Consider the following 24,735-nt stretch of genomic DNA (forward strand, 5'->3'; position numbering starts at 1 on the left):
GATACTGCCTCTGTGCCCTCTGGTTAGTCTGGCTAAGGGTTTATCTATATCTTGTTGATCTTCTCAAAGAATCAGCTCCTGGTTTTGTTGATACTTTGTATAGTTCTTTTTGTTTCTACTTCGTTGATTTCAGCCTTGAGTTTGATTATTTCCTGCCATCTACTACTCCTCTTGGGTGTATTTGCTTCTTTTTGTTCTAGAGCTTTCAGGTGTGCTGTCAAGTTGTTAGTGTATGCTGTCTCCAGTTTCTTTTTGTAGGCACTTAAAGCTATGAGTTTTCCTCTTAGCACTGCTTTCATGGAGTCCCAGAAGTTTTGGTATGATGTGTCCTCATTTTCATTAAATTCTAAAAAGTCTTTCATTTCTTTATTTCTTCCTTGACCAAGTCATCATTGAGCAGAGCGTTGTTCAGTTTCCACGTGCATGTGGGCTTTCCATTGTTTTTGTTATTATTCAAGACCAGCCTTAGTCCTTGGTGATCTGATAGGATGCAAGGGATTACTTCAATCTTTTTATAGCTGTTGAGGCCTGTTTTGTGATCAATTATATGGTCTATTTTGGAGAAGGTACCATGAGGTGCTGAGAAAAAGGTATATTCTTTTGTTTTAGGATGAAATATTCTATAGATATCTGTTAAATCCATTTGGTTCATAACTTCTGTTAACTTCACTGTGTCTCTGTTTAATTTCTGTTGCCATGATCTGTCCACTGCTGAGAGTGGGGTGTTGAAATCTGCCACTATTATTGTGTGAGGTGCAATGTGTGCTTTTTGAGCTTTAGTAAAGTTTCTCTTACATATGTGGGTGTCCTTGCATTTGGAGCATAGATGTTCAGAATTGAGAGGTCCTCTTGGTAGCTTTTTCCTTTGATGAGTATGAAGTGTCCTTCCTTATCTTTTTTGATTACCTTTGGTTGACTTGTTTCTTGGGACCATTTGCTTGAAAATTGTTTTCCATCCTTTTACTCTGAGGTAGTGTTTGTTTTTGTCACTGAGGTGCGTTTCCTGTTTTCAGCAAAATTCTGGGTCCTGTTTATGAATCCAGTCTGATAGTCTGTCTTTTTTTTGGAGAATTGAGTCCATTGATGTTAAGAGCTATTAAGGAAAAATGATTGTTGCTTCCTGTTATTTTTGTTATTAGAGGTGGAATTATGTTTGTGTAGCTATCTTCTTTTGGGATTGTTGGAAGATTACTTCCTTGCTTTTCTAGGTTCCTCCTTGTGTTGGAGTTTTCCATCAATGATCCTTTGAAGTGCTGGATCTGTGGGAAGATATTCCGTAAATTTGGTTTTGTCATGGAATACCTTGGTTTCTCCATCAATAGAGATTGAGAGTTTTGCTGGGTATAGTAGTCTGGGTTGGCATTTGTGTTCTCTTAGGGTCTGTATGACATCTGTCCAGGATCTTCTGGCTTTTACAGTCTCTGGTGAGAAGTCTGGTGTAATTCTTATAGGTGTGCCTTTATATGTTACTTGCCCTTTTTCCCTTACTGCTTTTAGTATTTTTCTTTGCTTTGTGCATTTGATGTTTTGATTATTTTGTGATGGGAGGAATTTCTTTTCTGGTATAGTCTATTTGGAGTTCTGTAGGCTTCTTGTATATTCGTGGACATCTCTTTCTTTAGGTTAGGAAAGTTTTTCTCTATAATTTTGTTGAAGATATTTATTGGCCCTTTAAGTTAGGAATCTTCACTCTCATCTATATCTACTATCCTTAGGTTGGTCTTCTCATTGTGTCCTGGATTTCCTGGATGTTTTGTGTTAAGAACTTTTTGCATTTTCTTTGACAGTTGTGTCAATGTTTTCCATGGTATCTTCTGCACCTGAGGTTCTCTCTTCTATCTCTTGTATTCAGTTGGTGATCTTGTGTCTATGACTCCTGCTCTCTTTCCTAGGTTTTCTATCTCCAGGGTAGTCTCCCTTTGAGATGTCTTTATTGTTTCTACTTCCATTTTTAGATCCTGGATGGTTTTGTTTAATTCCTTCACCTGTTTGGTTGTTTCTCTTGTAATTCTTTAAGGGATTTTTGTTTCCTCTTTAAGGGCTTCTACCTGTTTACCTGTGTTCTCCTGTATTTGTTTAAGGGAGTTATTTATGTCCTTCTTAAAGTCCTCTATCATCATCATGAGAAATGATTTTAATTCTGAATCCTGCTTTTCCCGTGTAATGGGGTATCCAGGACTTGCTATGGTGGGAGAACTGGGTTCTCCTGATGGCAGGTAACTTTGGTTTCTGTTGCTTTTGTTTTTTTGCTTGCCTTTCGCCATCTGGTTAACTCTAGTGTTACCTGCACTCACTGAGTCTGACTGGAGTCTGCCTTTCCAGTTATCTTGCTTGCATCAGAACTACTCAGGCTCTAGATGTCTCTGTGATCCTATGGTCCTGAGCCTCTGGGTGGAAGAACTCCTGGGACTCTGGCTGCCTCTGGGATCCTTAAATCCTGCTGCTCTGAGTCCAGTGGTTCCTCTAGGATAGCTCAGGATATGGTGTCTTCACAGGAGCAGACCAGCTAGGTGTCTTCCACAACCAAAGGGACCAAGAGAGGGGGTGAAGGGGAGTGGTATTCTGGAGGGGCAGGGTTTGGGTGGCTGATGGGTCCTGAGTGCCCCAGGCTCCCAGTTGTAGCTCTAGGGCGTAGGGTAGTGGGAGAGGGTTCTTACCCGCTGCTCTGAGTACAGTGCTTCCTCTAGGATAGTTCAGTATATAGTGTCTTAATGGGAGCAGATCAGCTAGGTGTCTGCCCTAACCAAAAGGACCAAGAGAGGGCACAAAATCTTTTAAAAGAAATAATCTACTCCACTTAAATATATAATGCTAATCTTTATTCTTGGGTAAAATAAATTGCATATATATATATATATATATATATATATATATATATGTAGTATACAGGGTTTCTAGTGTCTCCCCTGACTAAATATCCCCTGACTAAATATACTATGCAGGAGGACAGACTGTCAGAAGTAGCCTTGCTTATACTCTGAAGGCCTAAATCAGCTATAGGACTAAGTCAGACATACATGCCTGCTAACAGAGTCTTGGGTCTCTGTAGCAAAACACTGACCCTAGAACAGATAGCTATAGATCTTGTAAACAGGCAGCCTTAGTGAAAACCTACCAGCCTGGATAAGAACTAGTAGTCATAGGTCTTGTGGATAAGCAGCCTTGGTGGAAAGTACCAGCTTACACTAGAACAAATGACTCATAGACAGAGTCATAGTAACCTGTTCTCTGCTTCTTCTGTAAACTTTCACCCAGCCAACACTCTGTTCTGGAAGGTATCTGTACTCCCCCTGAGAACACCTATGCTCCTGCGTCATCCCCTTCCTCACATCCTGCCTCTCTGTCAAAAGATTAAAATCAATGGTTTGATCAGACTCTAGACAAGCCATCATTCTTTGTGTTCCCCTGTTCCCCCATTCTCTCTTTCAGGTGGTTCCCCGGACCCAGTTCACTGCACTGCTGGATGAGGCAACAGACATGTTTGTTGTATATTACCAACACCCGAAGCAATGTCTGCCTACATCAGATCTCCAGTGAATATACGTTGAACAAACAAAGTTGTCAGTGCTCCAAAGTGAATGAACAGAAGATAGTAAGTAATCACAGTAAGAGAGGTAAGGTCTTGAAATGCAAACCCAGGATACTATGTTTAAATCTAAGTTCTATCATTTTCCATATTGCTGTGTGACCTGAAGTGAGTTATTTGCCTTCCCTGTGCCTTGTCTGTCCACAAAATGGGATAATAATACTTCAGATGATGATATAGATTTAATAGATTAAATTAATGAGTATTTTTCATTGTTTATTGTACTGAGTTTTTAACCCAGGGTCTCAGACATGTTAGACAAGCACTCTATCACCTGGGTATAAATTTCAACCTGTAATTAATAGGTTAGTACTTAAAATACCATAAAGATATAACACATTATGTATGTATTTAATAATTTTAATTACATATTCATATAGTACTTTAAACAGAAGTGAAACATCATTAGAAAAAGTACCCCACCTTCAGAAAGGTTAACACAGGCATACACCTACTTAAGGTAGTAGAATGGAAACGTATTTATTCTCTACTTTCCCCCTCAGAGTCCACCCATATGACAGAAATAGGAGACAATAATCAGCAAGGTTGCAGTAAACTAAAAAGCACCAGCATCAGAGCAGAGTATGAGACACGTCTGGATGACTCATGCCAGCCAGGACACATTCAACCCAGATTTAGACCAGAACAAAGCATCTATCCAGGTGAGAAGAATCAGAGAGGCTTCACTGACACACAAAAAAAACCTCGTTCCACTCAGTAAGTCACACCACCACTCAGAAGGCAGAACTTAATTATTCACTATACTTTTAAAATCATGTTAAGAAAAAACCCAGGCTGGCTTTGAATTCTTGATCCTCCTGCTTAGCCTCACAAGTGAATCACAATATTATATAGTATTATATAATATTACATACTATCTGTGTAATATTTAAAAAGCCTAAGTACACATTTCCTTAAGAGACTAAATGAAGGTGGTGGTTTATCAACTATCATTCCTTAAATTCCAGGAACTAAAACATTTAAGGAACGTTTGTGTAAACACTTCTCTGCTTGAGAAAGCACCGTGTTTACAATGCTCCACAATTACCAGATCACAATTACAATAACCAAGTTAAAAATTAGCTGAGGATGAAGACATTGCATTCAGACGGTGGAAAACAAATTATACACACATGATTCTTCTGTCTTTACTCTGTCATTAGCATAAATTATTTTATTAATGGTCAAGAGATCAATGTTTTACTGCAAAGAGTCCTTAAATGGCAAATTTAGGCATAGTTTGACTTAATTTTTAAAGGAAAAAAGGGGGATATCATTAACTGTGTTAGTGGGCTTCAGAAGACAAAACTATTTTGTAAAATATACAATTTAAAGCTTTCCTGGGGGTTGATTTTAAAAGTAAATGCAAGAAAGAGCAACATTGAGTTCTGCTATTTAAACATAAACTTTTCTTCTGGAATATAAACTATTTAGAAAATATTTTATTTGAACTTAGTAATAATTGGCCTCACAGGATTACCCACAGATGATAAAACCATTGGATCAAAAGGTTCAGAGGTAGAGAAGAGTCACATAATCTCGAGTTAGTAATTATTTAAAAAGTTATAGATGCCTTCTAAATTAGGACAACAGACTAAGGCTGGGGAGATGGCTCAGACAAAGACCCAAGTTCAAATCGCCAGATCCCACCTAAAGCAGGTCGTGGTAACCTATATCTCGAGACTGGAGGGAAAATGGGAGAAACCTCAGAAGCTGGCAGGATCCAGGGTCCACAGGAGTGATCAAGAGACTCTGTCTCCCTAAGTGTGGTGATACATCACTTTAATCCCAGCACTTGGGAGGCAAAGGAAGATGGATCTCTGTCAATTCAAGACCAGCATGGGGGGCACCTGTCATCAATGAAGTTGAAATTTAATACTGACATTCAATTATACCCATAGATATGCAAGCACACACAAATTTTTTTTAAAAAAAGGGTTGGCAATATAGCTCATTAGTTAAAAGTACTTGCTGCTCTCGCAGAAAACCCAGATTCAGTTTCTAGCACACATATGAAAGTTCACGGCCAACCATAACTCCAGCTCCAAGGCATCTAATGATGCCTCTTCTGACCTCTGTAGGTCTAAGGCACACATTTGGTGCACTTAAAAATACATGCAGGCAAAATACACACACAAAATAAAGTTAACTCTGTTCCAGCAGTGGAAGAGGCTCTTCAAAAATTCAAATAGTGACAGAGTAGCAGAAAGGTATGGAGGCTAGTGGCACTCTTAACAGGAAGGGAGGAAACAGAAGCCCCATTCAGAAAACATTGGCTGTTTGCCCACAGGCTTCACTCTGAGGCTCAAATCCACATGCAGGTTTTGGGGAAACAGGACAGGTGAGCTGTGGAAAGAAATCCCACTCCTCACTGTAGCGTTTGCATGATTTAGAGGGCAGAGGCAAGACGCTGCCTCAAGAAGGAATCTGCTGATTAATGCCGAGTTACCCTGGAGATCTACACCAGACAACTGAGAACAACCACAATCAGAAAGCCTGGGTCTAACCTGTACAACCTCAGAACTCAGTTGTGGAAAGCAGGAAGGCTGGATGCTGTCAAGCTAAGACACAGCCCCACTCTGAATGCGGATTTCACAGAGAGAATAGGTCAGACATGATGGCCATGAGCTTGATATGTGTGTGTGTGTGTGTGTGTGTGTGTGTGTGTGTGTGTGTGTGTGTAGACTCCCACAGACTGAGAAAGACCTAACAAGCAAATGAATTGAAAGCAAGTGGGTGCAACTGTTCTGATAACAGATAAAGTAGACTTCAAAGCAAAATTTAAGATAAACAAGGGCACTACATATTAATAAAAGGAATAACTCATCAAAAGGATAAAACAAGGTTGGGTATGTAGTTGAGCTGGTAATGTTTAATTAGCATACACTAAGCCTTGAGTAGAGAAATGGCTCCACCCTAAGAACATTTGCTGCTTTTTCAGAGGAGCAGAGTTCAGTTCTTAATACCCATATCAGGTGACTCACAGATCTAGAGGATCTGACACCACCCTCTTCTGGCCTCCCTTTGGACAACAGGCACACAGGTAGTGTGTACGTATGTTCAAAGCAGGCAAAATACTCATACACATTAAACTTAAAAGCATAGTTTTCAAAGCCCTGGATTTGGTAGCCATACCACACAAACCAAGGTATGGTGGGTGAGGCAGAGGCAGGAAGGTCGGAGTCAAGGTCACCTTCAGCTACAGCAGGCTTCCAGATCACCCTGGGATACCTGAAACTGGGGATGGATGGATGGATGGATGGATGGATGGATAGATGGATGGATGGACGGACGGACAGACAGACAGATGGATGAGTGTAAAAACTGTAGCCACATATGCACTAAATACTGGGTTCCCAATTTTATAAAAAAATACTATTGGGTATAAAAGGTCCCAGAAGTCCTGATACAATAATAGAGGGTGACTTCATTACCTCAATCACATCTTTAGAGAAGACATCCAAATTAAAAATAACCAATAAACTTCAATTAAACTAGACTACAGAGCAAATGGCCTTCACAGATGTACAGACTATCCTATCGAACAGAAAAGAAACACATTCTCAGAAACGGACCACAATCTAGACCACAGCAAGGCTTAGAAAAGACGATACTATTTATTTTTTATCATATCAGTGGAAGAAAGTAGAAATCAGAAGCAAGAGAAACTACAAAAACTACTCGATTAAAAACTGAACTCTATGCTCTTGTATGACCGTGAGATAGTGAGGCAATGTAAATGATGTTTAGAAATTACTAGAATCAAACAAAAATGAAAGCACAATTTACCAGAACCTCCAGAAAAGACAGAAGGAAATTTATAGCCATGAATACTTACATTAAAAATGACAACTATCTGCCAGACAGTGGTGGTGCATACCTTCAATCCCAGTGCTCAAGAGGCAGAGGCAGGCAGACCTCTGTGAGTTTGGCCAGCCTAGACACAGACTGAGTTCCAGGACAGCCAAGGCTACACAAAGAAACTGACTCAATAAAAAGCAAGCCAAAACAAAACAAACTAAAAAATCAGAGCAATCTGAAAAAATAACCAAAAGAAGCCTCAAATTAACAAAACTGAGATAAAACAGGGCAGTGTTAAAAAAGACTCTCCTAGAAATCTAGATAATTAGAGAATACTTTGAAACATACACTCAAAAAAAGAGGGAAAACCTACAAGAAATGGATAACTAGACACACATGACTTATCAGAACTAAGAAGATATTAACAACTTAAGCAACCAGACTGAAGCAGTAATAAAGTTCTCCAGCAAAGAAAAGCTCAAGAGTAGATGAATTCCCCTCCATACTCTTAGAACCTGCTCACAAAATGGAAACATTTGGGACACTACCATACTCATCCTAGGAGGCCAGTACTACAGTACTATCCTGACAACCGAGATGCAACAATGAAGACTATAGATCACTTTCCTTGATAAACACAGACATAAGAATTCCCAACAAAATAGCTGTATACTAAATTTAGGACACATTAAGATCAGATGCTGTGACCTAGCTGGTTTAATCCCAAGGATGCAATGTTGATTCAGCACACCCAAATTATTAACTGTAATACAACACATAAGTAGACTTAAGGATGGAAGTCACATGATCATCTCAACAGACGCAAAAAAGGCCGTGAACAAAGTTCAACACACCTTGATGATAAAAGCCCCAAGGAAACCAGGAGTAGAAGAAACAAATCCCAACATAATAAAGCCTGTAATGGGGTCTGTGAAGATGGCTCAGTGGTGTTTGCCATGCAAGTAAGAGGACCTGAATTTTAATACCCACAGCCCACGTTAACAAAACAAAACAAAACAAAAACCTGAGCATGACAGCAAGCACCTATAACTCCACCACTGTGGAGAAGAGGACCAAGTGTTGCCAGGAGGGTCCATGGGTCTGCTACTCTACCACTCTACCAAAACGACGACGAGCTCTAGGTTTAGTAAGACCCTGTCTCAAAATGAGGTGGTGAGCAATCAAGGAAGCTACTTGACCTCATGGGATCTATGTACACATGCACAGGTGAAATACCCTCACATGCACACACTTACACATACACCACACACACATACATGACAATAAAAAGGGGCTGCGTATGACAAATCATCCGACATTACACTAAATGGGGAAAAACTGAGAGGATTTCCTCTAAAATTAAGAACAAGACATATGCTCATATTCCTATTCAGTAGTATTCAATCTTTAAGCTAGAGCTGGAATAGTAACTTTAATACAAATGTATGCAGCAAATTAATACAGTAGTTGTTTTTCTTTATCCTAGCTAGTTCCCCAATAATAACACTGATTTATTTTCAACAACCACGATTTATTTTCAACTTAAAAGCACAATAACTAGGCATTATAATTCTAGTATAATCCTCTAATCTAATTTGGCTACTTCCCAGGCAAAATCCCTGGGATACTGGCATTTTTTCATGGTCTATTCCTCTGGGCTTCAGGTGTGTTCTGCCTTGATAATTCTCTGGACCCCTTCTTCATTGTGGCATCCCTCTTCCTCTCTTTCGCTCCCGCCTCTTGTGGCCAGCAGAAGTCCTGGTCTGTTCTATATATTGCATAGTTATTGGCTTTTCCAGCTTTTATTGACAAGGCAGAGAATGATGAGAATTATTTACACAAACTTGAGACAGGAGATTCTTAACATAAGCATTACAATGCTGTATCCAGACAGCAGCAAGGTATGAGGGCAGAGAAATCAGCATTTGAATAACACAAGGGTAAACTTTACACAGTGCACAATAACATTATACCTACATAGAGGCCATAAGAGAAAAAAGTGACCCAAGCAAGAGAACCAAGAGTCAAAAATCATATCAATTATAGCATTTCCACAGCAAAATCGCAGAAATTAAAAGAAGAAAAACAACTACAAAATCAGTGGTTTTTCTACATATCAGAAATAAATCAGGAGGGGAAAAATCCCATTCACAGTATCTTCTAAATAAGTAAACAAATAAATAATCCTAAAAGTAATTTTAGCCAAGGACGTGAAAGCCTTCTACAGTCAACACTGAAGATGGCCTGAGAAGACAGGAAGACTTCCATCTTCAGACTGGCAGAATTAACAATGAGAAAATGACTCTATCATCAAAAATAATCTCCAGATTCAACAGAATTCCCATCAGATTCCAGTTACTTTTCTTCACACAACTAGAAATTACAATCCTGAAATTCATGTGGAAACACAAATCCCCCAATAGCCAAGGCAGCCCTAAGCAGAAAGAGTGAAGATAGCCATCACAGTGTCTGACCTCCATGTTACCATACAGCATAGCCACAGGAACACGCCACAGGTCACTGGACAGAACACAGGAAACAGAAACAAGCTCTCACAGCAGTAGCCACCTCACTCTTGACAACGTGTTAAAATATTGGGAAAAGGACGCCTCTTCAACAAGTGGTCCTGGGACAAGGCTCAGGGAACACCAACACAGAAGACAGAAGGGTGGAAAGACTGTGAGGTCCAGAGAACCAGGATGCTATGACTCTTTCCTACAAATGACAGCCAAAGCTAGACCCATTATACCTCAAATAATATGGCTGACCAAAGGAGACCTAAAGGACACCACCAACACACATGCTAACATGGGAGAGGGGAACCTTACCTGAGCACACCCTAGACTACAGGCAATCAGGCAATTAAGGACTGCTGAGAGAGGCAGAAGCCACAACAAAGCAGTCAGCCTTCAGCCTGCAAACCGTATACACACAAGTAACACTTAGCAGGTTCAGCAGGTTCGTGTGTGTGTGTGTGTGTGTGTGTGTGTGTGTGTGTGACAGTAACAAAGGGACAGACATCATAAATTTGAGAAGGATAAGAGAGGAGGAAAACAGTACTGGTTGGAAGGAGGAAAGAGGAAGGAAACGATGCAATTATACTTTAATTTTAAGAAAAAGATTTTAAAATTGTCCTAGGAAAATTGGATTTTCACATTTAATATATAGTAAAAATATAATATGTAGTAGAAAACTAAAATCTCTATCTGAAATTCTGCATAAAAGTCAATTGAAAATGGAGGCCCGTGAGATGGCTCAGCAAGTTAAGGGGCTTGCTGCAAAGCCCAAGCCTGAATTCCATCCCCAGAATCCATATGATAGAGAGAACTAACTCCTGAAAGTTATCTTCTACTTCTACACACCTACGACAACATGTGTGTTCTCTCTCTCTCTCTCTCTCACACACACACACACACACACACACACACACACACACACACACACACAGAGAGAGAGAGAGAGAGAGAGAAGAGAGAGAGAGAGAGAGAGAGAGAGAGAGAGAGAGGAAACTATCACCTGAGTAAAGACACAGCCCACAGAATGGAAAACAACCACCTTTGCAGACAATACATCAGACAGGACAGAAGATTAATGTCTAGAATATGTAAAGATAAACAAGAATTAAACTTCAAAAAAACTCACTCCATCAAGAAAAGAGCTAATGAATTGAACAAAGTTCTCAGAAAAAATCAAAATGACCAATAAGTACATAGAAAACACACAACAAACATCCTTAGCCATTAGGGAAATGCAAATTAAAACTGCTCTGAGATCCCAGTCACCCCAGTCAGCAATGCCACCATCAAGAAAACAAGCAATGGGGCTGAAGAGATAGTTCAGTGGTTATGAGCACTTGTTGATCTTACAGAGGTCCTGGGCTCCAGTCCTAGCACCCACATGGTGGCTCACAACCATCCTAAACTCATCCTCCAGGTATCTTGATGACCTCTTCTGACCTTCATGGGGCCATACAGGCAAAACACTCATACACATAAAATAAAAATAAATTTATATATTTATTTAATAACACACACACACACACTATACTATGCCACACTCAGAACTTGGGAGGTGGAGCCAGGCAGAATCAAGGCTAGCCTGGTCTACAGAATCCTGTCTCAAAAACAACAACACTTAATTTTAAAAAAAGAAAGAAAAAAAAAGCAACAATTGCTGTCAGAGTATGGGAGGAAAATGAAGCCATGTATACTACTGGTAAGACTGTCACCTGGTGTACTACTACCGGTATCGATGTGTACGTTCCTCAAAAACTCAAAAGGGAACTAAGGTGTGATCTAGCTCTACCATTCTTGAGCATATACCTAAAGGCATCTAAGTCAGCACACCACAGGCACAGCAGCACATACATGGTCACTAGCACACTACTTATAACAGTATGAGTCAGAAAAAACCACCAAAGGCACAGAGGGAGGGAATCAGCTCAGATGTCCATTGTCTTAGCCACTGTTCTACTGCTGTGAGGAGACACCATGACCAAGGCAACACTTATAAAGAAAAGGATTTAATTGAGGCTGGCTTACAGTTTCAGAAGTTTCTTGCATTATCAGCATGGTGGGAAACATGGAAGCAAGCAGGCAGACACGGTCCAGAAGGAGCTAAGAATTCTACAACCAGATCCATATGTAGCAGGAAAAGAGACACTATGCCTGGCTTGTGTTTTTCAAACCCCCAAAGTCAACCCCCAGTGACACACTTCCTCCAATAAGGCCACATGTACTCACTGCTACATGGTATAGCAGTGAGTTTGGGTTAGACCGCTTTGGCTCCCAGCAGATCTCATGCACACACGCGCACACACACACTGCACACACCACCCTAAACCTGCTCCTGCTATCTGAGGTCCAACTGAGGAAGTAGCCACTAGCCACTTACCCAAATTCTTACTCTCTCTCTCCTGCAGCTCTAAATAAATCTCATCCGATTGATCTTTTTCTCCCCTGCTGTGTCCTTGCCCGAAACTCTAAAGGTCTCACCCCTTGCCCAGTCATTGGCCAGTGGCATCTTTATTGATCGATTAAAAACCAACTGGGGACAAGGACCTTTAGCATTTGGACACACAAATTCCCAATTGGATCAAGGCATTAGAACCAATCTCCAGCACACCTCCTAATCCTTCTCAAGTAGTGTCACTCCCTAATGACTGCATTTTTTGTGCCTGTGGTGGTTTGAATAGATATGGCCCCCACAGACTCATGGGTTTGAATGCCTGGCCCATAGGAAGTGGCACTATTAGAAGGTGTGACCTTGTCAGAGGATGTGTACCACTTTGGAGGCAGACTTTGAGGTTATATATGGTCCAGCTACACCCAGTGGGGCTCACAGTCCCCTTCTGCTGCCTGCTGATCAAGATGTAGAACTCTCGGTTCCTATAGCTCCATGTCTGCCTGCATATTTCGATGCTTCCCACCATGATGATAATAATGGATTGAACCTCTAAAACTAAGACAGTTGAAATAAAATGTTTTCTTTTGTAAGAGTTGCCTTGGGGACTAGAGAGATGGCTCAGAGGTTAAGAGCACTGAGTAGTCTTCCAGAAGTCCTGAGTTCAATTCCTAGCAACCACGTGGTGGCTCACAACCATCATCTCTAATGGGATCCAATGCCTGCCCTCTGAAGACAGCTGTGATGTACTCATATACATTAAATTAATTAATTAATTAACTAATAAGATAAAAAAAAAAGACCCTGAAACTTTAAAAGAAAGACTTGCCGTGGTCATGATGTCTCAGAAGTTGGTACCAGGAACTGAGGTATTGCTGTGATAGGCCTGACCATGCTTTTGTTTGGAGGAGTATGGACTTAGGATTAGGAAAGTGTCACTCCCTAAAGACATGCATTCCTGAGCCTACGGAGCCATTCTACTCCAACCATCACATCCAATAACAGATGAATGCATAAAGAAAACATGGTACACATACATAATGGAATTTTACTCAGCCATGAAGAAAAAAGAAGCCATAACATCTGCAGGAGAATACATAGAACTAGAAATCACTACACTGAGGGAAAGAAGTCAAGACAATTACCTCATAATTTCCCCCATATTAAGAACTTCCTTTTAATGTGTGTGGTCTGTGGGGTGGTGTGTGTCATAGAAGTCGAGAGGGATGAGAAGGAAGGCAGTGACTATGGGAAGGGAACCAGCAGGAAAGGTAAGAGCAAGGGCAGAGGGTAGTGATGGAGGCCAGTGAGGAGAGCACAGACAGCATTTGTATGAAAGCGCCATAATACATCCATTCTGTTAAACCTTAATCTTAAAAATTAAGCAAAGGAGTCTGGAAAGAAGACTCAGTGGTTAAGAGCACCAGTTGCTCTTCCAGAGGTCCAGGATTCAGATCCCAGCGCCCACATGGACGCTCACAACCATCTATAACTCCAGTTCTAGGGTATCCAACACTCTCTTTTGGCTTCCACAGGCACCAGACATGAACATGGTACAAAGACTTACATGTAGACATAATCTTACATATAAAATAAAATTAAATCTTAAAAAATAAAAAATTAAGTAAAACCTCTCAAAATAATTTCCATTTTTCATAAGACAGAAAAATGAGCATAAAAGCAACTGTGAAATTAAAAAGTTGTCAGGAAAAGCATAAAGCCAACAAGCACGTAAAAGGGAAAGGAGTTCTTTGAAAGTTATACTCAACTTTGTATTGGTGTTTTCTAAGCTTCGATCTCGTCTATAACATGGATGTCATGACAACCTCCCTGAATATTGTTGTGAATATTAAAAAAGTGAGGACAAGGTACCTGCAATTCTTCAAAGGTGTAGGTACACTACATTTTTAAAGTAGTTGATGAACGGTCTCAGTAGCAATTATATTTCATTAAGATAAAAGCATTACTGTAATCCAACACTGTCTACAAAATCCCAGCAAGACTGTCAGTCAGAGACATCATTTTCCTATAAACTCCAGGATAGTTAACCAAGAAATGGTTAATCAATGAGAACTCAGTTTAAGCATACAAAAACTGATAGTAGGCCATGCCTGATGTTGCACCTCTCTACTTCCAGCACTTGGGAGGCAGACATGGGCAGATCTCTGAGAGTTTGAGGCCAGCACGGTAACACAGAAAGATGCTGTCTTTAGAAAAACAGAACAGAACAGAACAAAGCTGGTGACATGAAGCCAAGCACAACGGCATGCCCTGCAATTCCAGCTGCTTCGGAAGCTGGGGCAAGAAAGTTACAAGAGGCTAGGAGTGTCACAGCAGTCAGGGAACACAGCAAGACTACAAGGAAAACAAGAAAGGATACAGTAACCCATGAGAAAGTTAAGTTAGAACAGCAATGCCCCCCACAGGCTCACTGCCTGAATGTTTGGTACAGAGCTGGAGGCACCATTTTGGACAGGTCTGGGAACACTACCCAGAGGTCACTGAGGAAGAGGCCTCTGTGACACTTTATCTGTGGTCACTTCTAGCCTTGCTGTCTGCTTTTGGGCCCATTAGGATGCAAGCATCTGTCTTTTGCCTCAGTCTTCTGCCATGGTGATGTTTCATTCAAGTGCATGGCCAAGAAATCACAAGCAGAACCAGGAGACTAAACAACTTATCCCTGGAGTTGTTGTCAGGTATTTTGGCCATAGTGATACAAATAACAGGAAATACAAGTTCCCATTTGTAAAAGCAATAAATTCTTGGTGAAATTCACAATATTCAACCAAAACAAAAGGCCCTGGGAAAAGAAGATTAAATAAATGAGACTTCCCATTGTACATCAAAACTAACTATATACACTGTAATAATCAGATTGTGGCATGTACTAAACAGATCTCTCCCCAAACAATGGTACAGAGTAGACATTATCTATATGCATAATGAAAAATACAGTGTGTAAAAGTTATTTCAAACAAGCAGTGAAAGGAAGACCTCTTTTTAAAAATGTTAGTAGAATTTTAAAATATAAGTTGTATCAGAAAACTACTAATGACTATACCTCAAAATATAATATTGAGAAGATGATTACTTAAAGCTCTGCACAGTACAGAACTGTAGACTACTTGTAATGAGAAACTCATCTACCTAAGGCAACAAACCAAGGAGCCACATATACAGAAAAAAAGGGCAGATTTAATTACACAAATCTTCAAATCTTCACGTAAACAACAGATTGAGAAATGCCTTCCAATTTTAATAAGCAAAATGTCAAATGTCTCATCAACAAATTTAAAGGAAAAACAGCTAAGCTGGTGAAATGACTGCCTGGCATGCATGAGGTCCTGGGAGAGTGCACCAGTATGGCATAAAACCAAGGCACACACCTGTTATCCACCTCTAGGGAGATGCAGGCAGGAAAATCAGAAGTTCAGGGTCGTTCTCTGCTACTGAGTAAGTTACGTGCCAGAGTCGGCATGTAACATGGGACCCTGTGTAAGAAAAGAAGGGGTAGAGGGAGGAGAAGAGGGGGGAAAGGAGGAGAGGGAAGGAGGGAAGGAGAGAGAACACATACCAAAAATGTGACCAAACACCTTATAATCCCAGCACTCAGGCATCACAGCCAGGAGGATGGAAAGGGCAAGGCTAGCCTGGGCTACTAGTGAGCTTGAGGCCAGCCAAACACCCAGAGACCATCACGGAGGGGAGGGGTAGCAAGGAAGGGAAGCACCTCTCCCTCTAAGGAGAGTTTCTAAGCAGCTGCTGCCTTCTGCTGCTTCTTTAGCCCTTCAGTGTGCCTGCGCTCATCTCACACCTCACCAGTTCCTCCAACTCCTCACCTTCAGGCCTCAGTGCTGACTAGCTGTTGATCTCAGCATTACAAATTCAAGACTTCTGAGGAATCTTTTCTCTTTGGCCAGGCTGTGGGCCAGCTACCCCTTGGAACTGGCTGCCATTCTACCATCCCCCACCACCCCTCATCCTCTTCTGAGGGTCTTACATGGTCCATGCTGTCCTCTAACTATGTAGCCAAGGATGAGCTTGAGAAGTCCTGAGCCTTCCTGCTTCCACTGAGTACTGGGATTACAGGCAGGTACCACCATACTTGACTTAAAGTGGGGTTTAGATTGAACCCAGGGCTTTGTGCACACTGGGCAAGCACTGAACCTGCCGAACTACACTCCGCTCCAACAACTGAAAGTACACAACTAAACTAATTTTGCAACACTTTAAAAAAGAAGACCTGCCAGGACTTGTTCACTGTAAGGGGAAAAGATGCAAGCAGTTCTACATTCCAAATATGCAGAGTCAATCCTGGGCTGTGGACACAGCTCAGTAGTAGAGCAGCTGCAAACAGGGGTATGATCCCTTGCGCTGCCAAAACCAATTATTGTTCACAGAGGGAATCCTCTGGGCTGCAATCACTGGTCAACAACAATGGCTTATAACTCGATTTTTACAAGCTTTCTGCCAAAGTCCTGTACACATACAATGTAAAGATATGAGTAGCCCAATCATTACCTACAAGTACCTTTATACAAGGATTAGCACACAATGGCAATCTATCACCAACCAAAAAAACCTGTTTCTCTTCCTCCAAGCTAAGAGGACTTGAGGACTGAAAAGGCCACTGACTCAAGAGTTCTCGTGCTGGGAAAAAGGGGTGCAGACCATGAGATGGGCACTCTGCTCAAACCAGATTCTCAGCATTTTTACAAACTAGAAAAAAGTCAAATTACATGCCTCTTCTATCTAGGAGGACACTCACTTTCCTTAAAAATGAAACATATTTGAAAGGAGAGGATAATTCATTCACTGAGAATAGTCACAGATTCAACCTTCGCTGGGAAGAAATACTGTCAGAAGGGTAAAGCTTTGGAATAGCGTTCTTTCAGAAGAGCAAATGAAAAGAAATTTTCTTTGCGGGGTTGTTTTTGTTGGAAATAAAAAACCTCACGTAGCCCAAGCTGGTCCCAGACTCACACTTCCGACCTTCCTGCTTTCACCTCCTCAGTGGTGGGGCTACAGCGTCCCAAGTACCAGGTTTACACAGTGCTGGAGATGAAACCTATGGCCTCCTGTGCATGAGGCAAGCAATCCTCCAACCAGATTCCCAGCCCAAAAATATATTTTCCAATTGCCAACCGTCCTTTACTTCCCAGTGTAAGGGAGAGGGGGTCTACTGTGGAATCATAGATGGTATTTGTTAGCCAACATATTTACTAACTATCCTTGCTGGTGACTCACGCTAGTCTCAGCAATGCTAATAAGCAGCTGGCTGTAATATAATTACCAGTTTAGATTACTGTTAATAAACATATAATCTTAACGTCTAACTCAGAAAAAAGAAAATGGCACAGTTGAGAGTACTGAGGTTGTCCTCAGAGGAGGCTTGAAAAAAAAAAAAAAGGAGTATTAGGACAGTTCCATTGATCACTAAAGACGTGGGGTTATGTGTGCCTATCTTTAGTAAAATTTCCTAAACTTTAAACGGTAACATTAATTAAAATGTCTTGAGAAATGTTTAGACAAATCATATATCCATATTCTCACTTATTTTAATAACTGGAGCAAGCAATAAAGAAAGAAAATCCATATGGAATACCTGCATTTCTAGAGTTCAACATACTGATTTCTTTCCAAAGAAATTTTGGGAATGATTTACATGATGTGCCTATTTATACCTGTCAAACTAATAAAAATAGGGGAAAAATGAAAAAGCATTGATTCCTCGCTCTTTCACTGGAAGCTAAGTATAGTAAGCCAAAAACTAAAAAGAATGGCTGAACAATCAAAATTAAGACACACAGAAGACAGGAGGTATTATACACCAAAATGCTCACCTTTCTGTGGAAGTAATCGATAAATACTATCTAGAGATGATCCCTCAAGAAAAATAAATGAGGGCTGCAGAGATGGCTTAGCAGTTAAGAGCACTGACTGCTCTTTCAGAGGTCCTGAGTTCAATTCCCAGCAACCACATGGTGGCTCACAACCACCTGTAATGAGATCTGATGCCCTCTTCTGGTGTGTCTGAAGACAGCTACAGTGTACTCATACAAATTAAATAAATAAATAATTAAAAAAAGAGAAAGAAACATAAATGCAACGTTTTGAGGGGTGTGTGTGTGTGTTGTGACATGGGTGGGGTCGGGGTGCCACAGTGGCCAGAAGAGGGTATTGGGTCCTGGTACTAGAGTTGCAGGAAATTGTGAGTCACCTGACACAGGTTCTTTAAACACAATTTGGATATTCTGGAAGGGCAGCAAGTGGTCTTAATGGCTGAGCCATCTCTCCAGCCCCATAAATGCAACCTTTAAAATAATAAATGCAGCCTGCAAAAGAACCACAAGCTAGCCACCAACAGTAGAGCCTGTGGAGACGGAAGGGTGAGAAGTCACACATTTACACCTGTATACAACGTGCACTTTCTTACCATGTGCTTGTATTTATACTGGACTCCAGTTTGTAAGCCTGCCAACTAGACAGCTTCTTAAAAATCCACTGTATCCTCTATACCTAATAAGCCACAGGCTCTTAACTTTGTAAAATGGAACCTACTCTAAAGCAGTATTTCTCAACCCCAGGATCTAGACCCCTTTGGGGGCTCCAACAGGAGTTGCCTAAGACCATCTAAAAACACAGATATTTACATTACAATTCATAACAGTAGCAAAATTACAGTTATAGTAGCAACAAAAATAATCTGGGGTCACCACAACATGCAGTATTAAACAGTTGCAGCATTTCGAACGACTGCTCTAAAGTAAATCTCTCTCAAATTATCAGAAAGGTGGGTGTTTGTCCTTGGAGGGGGAGCTGTGGCTCTTTCAATCTTGCAAAGTCTGTTCATGAACCAAGATGGCTAAAGCAGCTATTTATGACAACTACCAACTTTTTTAAAAATTCAAAGAAAAAAATTTTAATGCATTTTCAGAGACTATTTTAAAGTCAAAACCTCTCTTTCCCTTTGTTTTAAGTAAAAAGAACATCGTCTACTGAAAATTCTACAAAGTAGTCCTGAATCAATGTCTAAGGCTGGAAGATAACACACAAACCTAAGGCCACATGTACACATTAAGACATGTGGCGCTCCAGTTCCTTTGAAAGGAAAACAGGAAAGAACTGTGAAGGTTTGCTATCTTCACTGATCCCCTCAGGAATTCGAAAGCACGTACAGCTCTTAACCTTGTAGTATTTGAAGCTTTTAAAAGCAATTTATTTCTGCCTAGACAAGCAGTGGGGTCTTCTGTTAATTCCTACTCTCCAGTCTTTATGCTCACGCTAGCCTTTCACTTCAGCTGAGATCCTAAATTATCTCAAACCATAAACTGAATTCAAAGGAGAGGAAGAACTTTATGACAAATCACGATAGAAAATGATTTGGCTGTGACCTCAGAATTGGATTACTTTTGGCAGAGACATTAGTAGAAACGTTTGGTGACCAAGTGGAGTAAAGATCGTTTCTAGAATTCAAAGCCCTGGCTTCTCACCTTTCTCGATATCTCGCCCTAACTTCCAAAATATGGGTCAGCACATTTGCCCCTTAATTCTGACCACGACTAAGGATCCAGTGCACATCCTTTAAAAAGTACCGACTTTGGTACTAACTCAAACACCTATACCGGCTCTCTGACCATAGTCCAGTCTTATTTCATGAACTCTCCCACGGCGAAGGATAGATATAAACCTGATTTATAAAATCGGAGGCTACAGGCCTGTCTGTAATGAAAGGAGCCAGCTAACGAAGCAGTCCAGGCTTGCGAGCCCACAGTAGTGAGTGAACAGAGGCTTCCCTCGAAATCCTCAATCCACCCAGTCCCGAAACAGTTGCAAATTTCTCCGTCAGCTGATTTGTCCTCCCCTCCGGTTGCACCCACTCTCCTCCGCCGAGTCCTGGGCGACCTACACTCCTTCGTCCCGGGTGCCACAACCGCGCCTCTCGCCGACCCCACGATCGCTCGGGCCCCTGAGCGCCAACACTCACCCGCGGTAGTAGGCTTTCACCCGGACCTGGTGGGAATGGTCCCCGCCGCCACCGCACGCGACCGTGTGGGACATGGTGCTGCTGTCCCTCTGGGTCGGCATCTCCTCACTCCCCCGCCTCGCCGCTGGAGGCCGAGGGGGCCGGGGCAGCGCCGGGCGCCGCGAGGGTCTCGGCCTCCCGAGCCTGTCGAGAAGCCGTGGCCGCCCTCCTCGGCGACCAACACGCCTAGCCCGCGGCGCGGAGCGAGCGAAGGGTCGCCTCGCCGCCACAGCCCGAGCCCCGGCGCTCCTCCCTCCGCCCTGCACAACACGCCTCCCGCCACGGCTCCTCCCACCACGCTCGCTCCCAAGGCCGCATTCCGCGGCAGGGCGGGCTCCGGAGCCGCTGAGCTTCGGAGCTCTCATCCTTACGGGAGGAGGAGAGGCTAGCAAAGGAAACGAGATCCGCCGGCCTACCACCAGACGCTCTGAAATGGATACATCCCTGGAAGTAAACTAAAGAATTATAAAAAGAGGTCTTTAAACGGAAAATTTTCTACAATATAAAGTACAGAGCACCCACGCTTAAGGTTGTTTCCCCTATTCTTGTATTTGGTCTCGTCCCAGCTAGCCCGCCACGCTTCCGGGATGTATTTGCTGCACGGGATTCTGGGATTTGGAGTCCCGGTGGGATTCTGGGACTTGTTCCTTAAGTGTAGGGTGCCGCGTTTTCTGTCTTGTGCTTCCAGGGAGTTGTAGACATGGAAGTCCTGAAAACAGCTTGAGTATCTGAGGCCACTGGAAACATGGCTTCGTCAAGATATAGAGTTAGTTTCCAGTTAAATTCTCCATGTCAATTTCATCGATCATTGAAATTAAACAGTGCCCTTTTGGGGGAACAAGATTTGATTACCTGCTCAGCATATTCCTTTATGGGGAGAATTTAATAATATAGGTAGAAAAAGCATTAGTGACTGCAACGAAAGACGAAACTCAGTTGGGAGATAGCACAGAAGAGAGACTTCTTCAAGGTCCCATACCCAGGCTCCCGTCTCCCTCACCTCCCATACTTCCATTCTATACAACAAAGCATACCTGTGAATCCTTAGCTGGCTTATGAGTTCATTAGCACTTATTGTCGAGAATTAGAAATAATCCGTCCTTTAACTTACTTTCAGACTTCCTCGGATCTTGTGTGTCTCACTTAACTTTACCCTTTAAAGTAGCTTGAATCCAGCCACCAGGTCAGCGTAGATAGCAACATGTGCAAAGAGTTGAAATAAGCAAAGATATGGCTTTCTTTCCTCCTTTCTTTCTTTCTTTCTTTCTTTCTTTCTTTCTTTCTTTCTTTCTTTCCTTCTTTCTTTCTTTCTTTTTTTTGTTTTTTTTTTGTTTTGTTTTATTTTTCGAGACAGGGTTTCTCTGTATAGCCCTGGCTGTCCTGGAACTCACTCTGTAGACCAGGCTGGCCTCGAACTCAGAAATCCGCCTGCCTCTGCCTCCCAGGTGCTGGGATTAAAGGCGTGCACCACCACTGCCCGGCAAGATATATTTTTCTTTTTGTTGTTTGTTTGTTTGTTTTTGGCTGGTGAGAGGTTTTCTCTGTGTTGTCTGGAACTCATTCTGTAGACCAGGCTGGACTCAAACTCAGAGATTCCCCTGCATCTGCCTCCTGAGTCCTGGGATTAAGAGCATGCATCACCACTACCCAGCAGCTTTCTTTATAATCATAAATTAGATTTGGTTGCTTGCCTCATCAGAGTTACTATGTACAACACTTAGCTTGGTATAGGTTCAACCAACATCCACAAATTCGGAGTATATGAAAATTTCCACTAAATAACATTTTTTTAACAATTAGAGGCTACATCATCAATATGGATTGATTGCTATCAACTGTAATGTCTAAAATAAGATGGTCATTTTTTTAAATTACTGTTTTATGTATGACCACCACATATGCGCCTCGTTCCTGCAGAGGCCAGAAGAGGGCGCCAGATCCCCTGGAATTAGAGTTTCAGATGGTTGTGAGTTGTGGGTGGGTGCTGGGAATCAAACCCAGGTTCCCAGGAGAAACAGCCAGTGCCCTTAACTACTGAACTATTGCTCCAGTCTGAGATGGCCAGTTTTTAATTGCATTATTGAAACTTTTTTATGCTTTGTGGCAAGTCTAGAATTATATAAAGCTCTAGAAAAATTAGCTGACATATAAGAAGTAGATATTTATAAAGAAATAAAAGGTAATTCACAGAAAATTCTTTAAAAAAAAAAAAACCTTATACCTTACCACTTTTGAAAAAGCTGTCATCATTGGCTTCATAGTATGGTTTTAAAGGTGGCCACTGTTACCCAAGAACTTTTTAACTACTTACTGTGTTAGCTATACACATCTGTAACTATAATTTGTATAAATAGCAACACACATACACAAATACCTTTTCTTAAAGATGATAACTTTAAAAACAATCATTTCAGAGGCTGGAGAAATGACTCAAGCATTTAGAGAACTCACTGTTCTTCTGGAGGACCTGGGGGCTGTGACCCAGCAACTGCATAGTAGCTCACAGTGGTTTGTAACTCCAGTTTCAGGGGATCTGATGCCCTCTTCTGGACTTTGTGGGCACCAGGCACAGATAGTGTGCCTATATGGAGGCATAACAGCCGTATGCATAAGATTAAATTTAACTAAAAAAGTTGCATTCCTTTTATTGGGAGTGGGGCATATGTGGAGACCATAGGACTGTCCAGGGGAGTTGGTTTTCTTTTCCCACCATATGGGGCTTGGGGATTAAACTTGGGTTTCAGACCTTGACAGCAGCTGTCAGTTGAACTATTGTCTTAGTTAGAGTCCCATTGCTGTGAAGAAACACCATGACCAAGGCAAACATTATAAGGGCAAACATTTAATTGGGGCTGGCTTATAGTTTCAGACCTTCAGTCTATTATCATGCTGAGAAGCATGGCAGTGTGCAGGCCAACATGGCCCTGGAGAACGAGCTGAGAGTTCTGCATCTTGATCTGAAGGCACCCAGAAGGATATTGTCTTCCTCAGGCAGCCAGGAGGAAGCTCTCTTCAGCACACTTCCTCCAAAAGACCACACCTACTCCAACAAGGCCACACCTACTCCAACAAGGCCACACTTCCTAATCATGCTACTTCCCATGGGCCAAGCATATTCAAACCACCACTACTATTTTGCCAAGATAACAGCTTTACAAGGAGGTGGCATATGATTAGGATTCTAGCTACTGCAGAAGATGAGGTAGAAGGATCATTTGAAACCATGAGTTCAAGACCAACTTACCTCAAAGTCTATAGAAATAGAAGAAGGGAAGAGAAGAGTCAACCAGCTAGGAGAACAGGAAAAGTCCATCTGTTGTGCTGATCACAGAAAGCATAACATTCACATTTTTGGAAAGTCTACTGAGCTATACTTTACATATCTTACAAATCACACATTTAAAGCATATAGTTCAATTTTTCAGTATGTTCACAAAGTTGGATGTTCACAAAGTGATAGTTGCTATTGAAATCCAAAATATCTTCATCATACCCCAAAGAAACTGCATACCTGCTGGTAGTAACTTGGGTCCATTCTCCTCAGCCTCTCAGGACCACTAATATCTTTTGTATAGCTGTGAATTTTTCCTGTTCTGAGTATTTTATACAAAGGGAATCATAGACTATGCATTTTTTTTATATCTTTCACTTAGTGTAATATTTTTGAGGCTTGTTCACCATTGCATCAAGTATCTGTACTTCCTCTATATGATTAAATGATATTCAACAGTCAGAGTATAATACATAAATGTTTATATGCACATTTGTGTATTATCTTGTGGTTTTCTTGATGCTATCATTGTTTTTAAGACGGGTAAAGTCCCAACTCCCTATTCTGCTATTACTGTTGCTTATGCTTTCCGTTCAGATTCACTTTTAATCCTGTTGGGCAACACCCTGAGAGAAAGCCCCAGTCACGTGACCACTTTTAACATCTTAAAGGAATGCCAAGCTGTGTTGCAAAGTGTGCAGTTTTACACCCAATTCTCCATACCCTCTCTCACCCTGGCTATTTCCCCCTTCTTTCTATTGCATCTTATTTGTTTTGTGTGTATATGTGGTGTGTGTGTGTGTGTGTGTGTGTGTGTGTGCATGCCACATGGAGTGGAGTGGGGAAATCAAGGTACCACTGCCTTGAGTTGGTTCCTTCTTCCACCTCGGGGGTCCCAGAGGTTGAACTGCTGTCCCCCAGCTTGGCAATCAGCATATTTACCAGGAGAGCCATCTTGGCAGCCTTTGACTTCCTTCTTTAGTATAAACAGTGTAGTGGTTATGAAGTAGCATCCTACTGTGATTTTTAAATCCATCAATATAGTTATGTCTAGTATCTTTCCATGCTTTTGCCTTTTATATAGCTTCTTGGCTCCATTCAGATGCTGTAGCGACTTCAAAATCAGATTACCTCTTTTTATTGAACTGT

At 41.5% G+C, this 24,735-nt stretch overlaps 1 protein-coding gene across 1 annotated transcript in view; it reads right to left on the minus strand.

Moving 5' to 3' along the window:
- The window catches only part of Prkci (protein kinase C iota), a 73,646-nt gene extending 53,269 nt beyond the window's left edge, over positions 1–20,377 (minus strand). The window contains exon 1 of the mRNA XM_028762147.1: positions 20,277–20,377. Coding sequence (XP_028617980.1) covers positions 20,277–20,377 — 101 coding nt within the window. The remainder of the gene's footprint in view (positions 1–20,276) is intronic.
- Positions 20,378–24,735: the final 4,358 nt, after the last annotated feature.

The sequence above is a fragment of the Grammomys surdaster genome, unplaced genomic scaffold (assembly GCF_004785775.1).
Source record: "Grammomys surdaster isolate TR1022 unplaced genomic scaffold, NIH_TR_1.0 62, whole genome shotgun sequence".
Classification (NCBI taxonomy): domain Eukaryota; kingdom Metazoa; phylum Chordata; class Mammalia; order Rodentia; family Muridae; genus Grammomys; species Grammomys surdaster.